The sequence below is a fragment of the Lagopus muta genome, chromosome Z, assembly GCF_023343835.1.
Source record: "Lagopus muta isolate bLagMut1 chromosome Z, bLagMut1 primary, whole genome shotgun sequence".
NCBI classification, from domain to species: Eukaryota; Metazoa; Chordata; class Aves; order Galliformes; family Phasianidae; genus Lagopus; species Lagopus muta.
In genome coordinates, this window is record NC_064472.1 from 40185869 (window position 1) to 40194457 (window position 8589).

Genomic DNA, 8589 nt, shown 5'->3' on the forward strand with positions numbered 1-8589 from the left:
CCCGGAAGGACGAAGGCGGTGCCTGCTTATGCTCTGCACGCTTTATTACAAGAGTTGCGCTGATCGCTTAATAATAAAGCTTAGGAGTGTAAGGCGAGCTTTTCCCGGACAAAAGGAAGGACAGGTCACTACAGTGTGGTAAGGTACATTCTGACACGGCATCACTGCCACCGAAGGGCTGCGGACGCACCCATGTGCGTGTACGGGGCTGCTCAAAAGCAATGCATCCTATTTTATTACACTGGCTCGTGCTATCAGAGGTGAATGCTGGTGGTACAACAGGAGAGGCTGAACCTTCCCCCCAGCATCCCGTTACACTTTGCTGGTCTGCAACAGATAGGAGCAGAGGGGCAGTCTGACAGAATGGTGTCTGACACAGAAGCGTGCGTTAAGCAAAAGGATGGAAATGAATTCCTCCATGCAGAAAAAGTGGCACCCATCGACATTCACCAACATTTGCTGAACATTTCTGGAGACCAAGCTGTGAATGTGGGGTGGCAGGGGTGTGATCCAGCAGTAGATACAGTGCCAGTGGGCCACCTCCCCTGGTGCAGATTTTTACAGGCCTGGCATGCTGATTCTTGTTCGCTGCTGGCAAAAATGTATAGCTACCTGTGGCCACCTTCTGGAAAAAACAGTACTTTGTTGCAGAGAATCTGGTCTGTCAAACAGTGCGGTTCTTTGTACCTGCCATAGTTTTCATGGAAATAAACAGGAGTCATTACTTTCAGAGCAACCTACACTTACACATGTACATATACACGACTGTACATATGTAGATACATGTACATACCCATACACAAAAGCAAGAGTAACAAAATCTGTATCACTAAAAATCTACAAATTTTCCAGCAGTTTTATATTATTAACTCCAACCTCAATCAGCATGTGACTCAAAGAAATCAAGCAAATTATTCATATGTCATCAGAAAGTGTTTGTTTGATTTAGCAAGTTCCAAACTAGTATATGATAAATCACTGTACGAAAAAAGGAACTGTAATTGAAAAGGAAACACAACAATACAGTAGCTATCCTGCTGGACTTAGTAATATATACACCGTACTCGGTGAAACGGAATATCTTTCATATCTTCCCTGTGATCCCTGGCATAGTCCCAGAGATAGTAATCCAGTAAAACTGCGTTGATCTGATCACGCATGTCTTGACCCTTCTTCTCATAGAGCTCCAGCAAGTGACTGCAGATCAGCGTGCAGCACCAAATCGAACAACCACGGATCTCCACCTCCTCTCTGTCTCCGGACTTGAAAACAGTTCCTGTAGGACAAGAGATAGCAATCATTTACATTCAGGAGACAGAATCCCCAGATGTCCAGGATTCTCCCTTTTTGTTTCACATTTAAGCTACTCCAGGACCACAATTTCCACCCCTTGCACTGCAACTACTATGTTACTGTACATTTTCTGTGGATTACTTTAACATTACTGTATTTGTTAGGTTTGCTTCCCTTTCATCTAAGAAGCCATCCCGTACTCTAAAAGACTGAGCTTGGGGTGAGAACAGGTGGCTTGACTGTACATATACGACTGTTTCATTTCTGGAGTCAAAAGGGATACTCAAACATAATTCCCATCGGATATTTTCTGCAAGGAGTAATTCTACTCTTCACTGAGATCAAATATCAAGCAGATCACAACATTCTATGACACATTTACCATCACAGAACAATTCATCTTTTCCATTAATCTTGCTATGGTCATTTCCACTGCAGCCATTCAAACATATGGGTCATTTGTTCTATCTTGCTGTGCAACTTGAAAATCACTAACAATAGTCATACCTATAAACACATTCATCGCGCAGTAGGAAAAGGACTGGTTTATGCTTTTATTCATTCAAGCTCCTAATTAATAAGTATTATAAGATGGAATCAGGCCTGTGCAATTATCTTCTTTACAGGCAATGGCTTGTTTTCTTAAAGTGGATGTTTATCTTACTACCTTGTTTGTTGCTCTTGATTATAGCAAGTCTGGTTGAGTACTGACAAACAAGAATCTCCATGCTTTTCCACGTTCTTTGATCTGATGAAGAAATCACTGATTCTACTATCTAAATCTCAAAATCACAACCACAGTCATGCTGGAAAATGCTGCCGTCAACAGTGCCACTTCTGAAACTCTGCAATCAACCCCTAAGAGTCTCTTTATCCATACTTTGCCAGTGTTTAACCCTAGGAATAGACAGATTAAAAACATAAGAGTATTTTACAACATAAGGAAGGAACAAACCTTCACGTAGCTTTTTCATTAGATCTTCAGAATATTTCATGGCTTTTAAATGAACAAGAACTTGAGGAATTCTGTAGTCAGCAAATATAGTCAGGCTAGAAATGTCTCCAAAAAAGCCATCTCCCTTGCCTTCCAATACACTCCATGTATCAGCCACAAGTATTTGTGCCCGTTTGTAGAAAGACACCTTCTTTTTCTGATGAAAAAAAAATGAAATACTTTAAGTGCTAGGGATGCTTCAATAAATACAGAAAATGAAAACAGAGGAAAATAGGTAAGTTATGTTGCTCTACAAAACACAACAAAAGATGTATCGTACTAAGAAAATATTAACTAAAGCAATAAAAGTGCAATGCTAAAAGTACCTTGAAATCTAAATACCAAACTGCACACAAGTGCAATCCTCATTAAAAACAGCAGTGGAATAAAAAATTATTTATATTTAAAAAATGCTCAGATAACAGAAAACATTAATGCTGGTTTACTTCTACTTCACAAACAGCAGTCAAAGTCATGCAAACACTTTTTCTGAAGTGCTAGAGCTCGTAGAGCATCCAAGCTAAGTAGCACGTATCAAACAGTTCACATGTTTCATGAACTTCCTTTAAGAACTCAATATTAACAAAAAGAATTTTGCTGAAAACTATAGCACATGATGCTCAGTGCTGTCTAGTGCATCTTGCTTATTATGAAGAGGACAGAGAAAAAAATAATTTCAGTAATTCAGTATTCACAAGTATAAGGTTTTCTTAAACACTGGCTGGGTCTATTACTATTACATTCTTTTTTGTGCTGGTGTAAGCCCCGCAAAAATTTGCATACTTTTTTGACTACTCACAAGGGGAAAAACTAACAGTGTGCTGAAATCCGTATGGAGTTGAGATTTATTTTATGATAAACATAATGTGAACTTCAGGAAAAAAAAATTGGTTTTTTTTTTCCTTCATTTTATAGAGCATATTTTCAACTTTTGAGGTATGGTTAACAGTGTGATGTAACTGAAACAGTTAAGCAAAAGTATAGATGGGGATTTTACTTACTTGAAGTTCCGTTCTAGCGCACTTCATATAGCCACAATTCATAAATGGCATTTTTAAAGAGTATTTCATTTTATATTACTGCTCAGATTTTACAGACCATTCCTCTTGCCAAGAAATGCGACTGTACAGAAACACTGAAAACAACATCTACAACAACATTTCACAGAACACCTTCTGCAAATATTCTGAAAACATTCTCTGTGCCTCATTACCCTCTTGACACAGATGCACACATTTCCTTCTAGAGAATCATACATTTCCTCTATTAAATAACGAAATACTGTTCAAAACTCTCTAGGGCAAATAAATAAAATAATAATAATAGACCAAATTCCATCACAGCTCCCAGCATCCTGGAGCTAATGAAAACCAAGGTCATTGCTCTTTTAGTAGTGTTAAGATTTTTCCAATGCAATAAGCACCAGCACCACATCATTTTACAAGAGCAATATGCAAGAGACACTTCAGATTGAACTTTCCGTCTTGTGTTGCAGTTTAGCTTGGAAGAAAAATACTGTGCAGGACTTCTTATGGATTTATGATCTCATTGGTTCAGTTGGTAGTTTTTACGATGCACAGATCTGAAGTTTGCAAAAATTTTCTATATGGAAAAGACAATCAAGCTTTTATAATAAATTTTCCCACCATTCTTTTCAACAGAGAGCAAGAAAAGCACTGGGTGAAAGGTACTACCTCTCAAAGACTGCAATTTCTCCAAAAACTGAACATTTTACCTGATGGTGACAAACCTACACTTATTTTCAACAACTTTTCTGCCCTTACATTCTAAGAGAAGCTACTACTTCTTCTCATTCACCACTCCACTACCTTCACAACCTGATACTTCAAGGAGACAGAGCTAATTTGGGCCTATGGATATTAAAAGAAAGAAGGGATACTGTGTCGGCAAATATATAAACATGATGGCACAACTAGGAAGAAAAGCAGAGAATAGGAAGAGCAAACGAATCTAACCACCTCTATAAAAAATGATGGGAAACAAAAAAGTGCATACACGCAGCATTGATGACTGGAAGCTTGGAAGGACTCAAACATATGTCAGAACATGAAAATCCTGACGCATAATTTTGATTTTAAAGTTCTGCTAGTATTTAAAGTCAGCACAATGTCTAAATACGAAATACCCATACTAGCACAAAAAGATTTCAGGGGCTTTGGTTTGCACCTCACTGCACTGAAGCAAGAGAACACAGGCAATATGTAATGACATTCAATAATGTGTGCCTGTGACAAATTTTTAGCATACAGTTTTTGTAAGACATGCAGCCAACAAACTGTCTTTATTTTACACATTCCTCCAGAAGGTCAGACCATAGGAGAGCTGTAGCAGTCTGTGATAGTATGATTTACTGCAGTACAGAATTTATTCTTACACACGTTTCTATTACAGAGAATAAGTGAAAAACACCGGTATGTTGTCAGATACCTACGTTTAGTTCTCTTTTTAGTGAAGGCAAATCTTTACTTGTGAGATCTCAACTGGCTGCATAGAAATGGTGTTGATAAAACAATCCATTTCACCTCACATTATGTTTTCTTAAAAAATATATTACAGAACAAATAAAGTGTAAACCTCATCTGTATTATTTCATCCACCTTCAAAACACACAGCTTGCTTAGTGAAAGTAGAAAAACAGCTTCTGTGTTTATGCAATAGACTTCACTACTACGTCAGTGCTTACGGGCTGGAATCATTTTTGGAACAGCTTTTCATTCTGTAGTCTATTGCTGCTTTTAGAGAGCCTTGCTTTATAAAGCACCCAGCACCATTTCATGAAACACAGTACGTCAGTGGATGGTCACTATAAAGAAAGAAAATACTCTATTTACCACTTGAAAAATGCATCCTTTTTTTGATCACAAAAGTCATTATAAAATGACCTCATATGTAAAAATCTCAATAAATTAAACCAGTAACATCACCGATAAGTTACAGAGAATCTCTGATTTTTCAAGTTAATATGGTATCTTCACAGTAGGAGACAAAGAAGTAAAAAATGATGCCACCTACTCAACATCACAGGTAAGTGAAAAAAGCAGTTGGTTCAGAGGCACAACGAACACGGCTGCAGGGCACTATTTCCAAAGGCCTGTACAAGCTATCACTTAGCACAGGCTGCACTGGAGATAGAATAAGGTGTTCTGTTGATGTCATGTCTGAATAGTACCACAGATGGAACAGAGGACAGGAGCAGCTACATGTCACCAAGGTTTAAAAAAAGGGTGCTCGCATAGGGACAACTGGAGACACCAAACACACTCTACTTACTTCCCATCTTTCAGAGAAACTGCTGCAAAAAGCTTATGCACTGTTCAACTCTGAAATAAGTGGTGTGACGTTTAGGGTTAATTCTGGCCTGTAGCCATTTCTGCAAGGTCTACTGAACTAACAGCAGTTACAGATTCCTGGTAGTCAGTTGTACATTTTCATAATACTATTGGAGTCTCCATTTTCCTCCGTAAGATGCAATGATCCTCATGGTAAATGAAGAAAAAGAGAGAGAGAGGTACAAACTTAAGGAAAAAAAGACAAGAAAAACAAAGATTCTGATTTGCTAGGCAAAAATTATGTTACGCATTTATAAGACATAAAATAGAACTGTGCTCAAACTTGGAGTATATCAAAATAGATTACAACAGAGTGAAGAATACAGCCCACAAAAAGAAAAAAAAACAAAAAACAAAGAAACAAAAAAACAAAACCTGGTTCTCCACTACGGAAAGAAAAACAAAACAAAACAAAACAAAAACCCTATGATTATCACTAGATATATTTTCCTGGCCAATTCAGTACTTCAGATGACGGAGATTCATTTGCTGTTAATAAATGGTGTGATGTTGTTTTCAGAGGCTTAGACTGATAGAGAAATGGAATCTCAATACCTTTACCCTATCTTTAGAAGAACAAACACTTTGGCCCAAGAGTATTTTATCTTCCCCATCTGTACTACTCGTAACAATTTACATAATTAGATAACCTGCTTCAAAGTCTGATTTTCATTATGCAGACTAATCCCTATACTGATTTGAAGTGGAATGTTAAAATTGTGCTATATTTCCCTTTTACTTCCCTTGAATTTAACTTCTAAATTCCACAGAAATCATTATAGAATCATAGAAACCTGAAGATGGAAAAGACCTTAAAGATCATTCAGTCCAACCACAACCTAACCATACTAGCCTAACTCTAACAACTCTCTGCTAAATCATGTCTCTGAGCACCACATCCAAATGGTTTTTAAACACATCCAGGGATGGTGACTCAACCACGTACCTGGGGAGCCTATTCCAGTGTGTAACAACCCTTTCTGTAAGGAAGTTCTTCCTGATATCCAATCTAAACTTACCCTGGTGCAACTTGAGGCCATTTCCCCTCGTCTTGTCACCAGTGAGAACAATCCCGCTCTTTACTGCAATCACTCAGATATTTGAAGAGAGCAATAAGGTCTCCCCTCAGTCTCCTCTTCCCCAGACTAAACAGCCCCAGTTCCTTCAGTTCCTCCTCATTGGGCACATTCTCCAAGCTCTTCACAAGCCTTACTGTCCTTCTTTGGACCTTATGTTCAGTTTCCTTCTCCTGTACTAGAAGCTGTGATAAATACACAAATTTTGACACCAATTCTGAACTGTTGCTCCAATAACTAACTAACTAAATAAATAAATCACCATCTATCTTTTAAAGCCACAACCAGGAAACAGTTCAAGTAAGTTCATATCATACAAAATTCAGTGCTGCTACAAACTTACCTCAAAAACAGCTTCATCTCTGTAAGAAGGAAAGTTTTCCACCACAAGACGTAGTAGTTTCTGAGCACTGTTCTCACTCATTTTAACACAGGTGAGGAAAGAGCCTCCAAACTTCTCCATCAGAACCGTCCCGCTTTCATTCAGCACCCGGTGCCTCTCTTCAAGCAGAGGCATGGGCACCTCTGTGTCGGAGCGAAACACCTGTCTGACCTGGTCCAGTGTCATGGTGGCATAGTATGAGGCACTGGTGATAGGTATTCCTTCAGAAGAGCAAAAAACAAGGTATTAGGCTGCCGCACTACACCCAGAGACCTTAGGCACAGACCCACCGCAAACATAAGACACAGAGAGCCTCAACTCTTAAAACTGACAGCGTGCAGTGAAGATCACACTCAAGACAGCTGCTTAACGTAACACCACACGCACTTGGTTGGTGCGCTCCCTGCTTGGGTAGGAACTTCTGATACGTAGCCATGGTTCGTTTCTTACTTTCTGCACATGATTTTCCCCCACGGGTTTGTTTCCATCACTCGGCACGGTGCATACACTGTCCTCCAGCCACATACGGCCATTCCTATCAGTCTTTTTTTGCCTGAGCTCCTCTCTGTTACGTACTTACAAGAAGGACCTTATCGCAAGCTCTCCTTTAATTAAAAAGGAAATAAGCAGAAAAGTTACTACAGTTTCCCTCTCACATTCAGATTCTTTTTCTCGTTTTCTCCGAACGAGCTCACCCAGGAGCGCCGAACAGCCCTGCGCAGGCACGTGCTTTTCAGACCCACGGGGCCAACCTAGACGGCTCGCAGCTCGGCGCGGCCTCCTCAAACACCCGAAGGCACAAAGCGCTGACCGCAGCCACCCCGAAGCCGTTTATACGCGAGCGGGGACTTCCCTTCCCCCCGGGGCAGCCGCCCACCCACGGAGCGCCCCGCCCGCACTGACCGTCGTCCAGCGCGCGGTTGACGGCGGCGCAGAGCGCCCAGTAGCCGCTGTACGCCTTGCCCTTGTAGCGCACCAGGCACTTCTGCTCGGCGCTGTCGGACCAGAAGGAGAAGTTGAGGGTGTCCACCAGGAACACCCAGCTCACCGCCTCCTCGCTGGCGGCCCGCGGGTTCAGCTCGTGCAGCGCCTTCCATCCCGACAGGCCGAACGCCTCCTCCGACGCTTTATCGAACAGCGACTCGGCCACCTTTCTCGCCCCCTCCTCGTCCACCGACACATCTCGGCTGCGGCCCGCGATGAACCTGGCGGACTCCAGCGGGGACGGGAGCACCTCCATGCCGCCGCCTCCCGCGGGTAGGGAACGGGAGCCCTTTCCGACCGCCACGCCCCACCTCGAGCGCTGCCGGCCCTCCGGCGGCAGAGCGCCGCTTCCCGCCTCGCACTGCGCAGGCGCGTGGGGCAGCGCGGGTTTGGGCCGCCCCCGGGAGGCGAGCGAGCCGCGGCGAAGCGGCGTTGTGGCCGCGTCGCTGAACGCGCGCACAAAGAAGTGAGAGCGACACACGTCCCGTTTCCTTCGCCCTTACTTATCGG

The 8589-nt window shown here is 41.8% G+C and overlaps 1 protein-coding gene across 2 annotated transcripts; it reads right to left on the reverse strand.

Moving 5' to 3' along the window:
* Positions 1–26: 26 nt before the first annotated feature.
* CZH9orf64 (chromosome Z C9orf64 homolog) lies at positions 27–8453 on the reverse strand. Of its 2 annotated transcripts, none has more exons than XM_048930881.1 (4): positions 7999–8453; positions 7057–7316; positions 2249–2444; positions 27–1276 (listed from the first exon to the last, which is right to left on the reverse strand). In XM_048930881.1, the coding sequence occupies exons 1-4, from the start codon at positions 8333–8335 to the stop codon at positions 1044–1046; spliced, it is 1026 nt and encodes a 341-aa protein (XP_048786838.1). In that variant the 5' UTR covers positions 8336–8453; the 3' UTR covers positions 27–1043. The 2 variants fall into 2 exon arrangements, with proteins under 2 accessions (XP_048786838.1, XP_048786839.1); XM_048930882.1 differs by lacking the exon at positions 7999–8453 and adding an exon at positions 7752–7972.
* Positions 8454–8589: the final 136 nt, after the last annotated feature.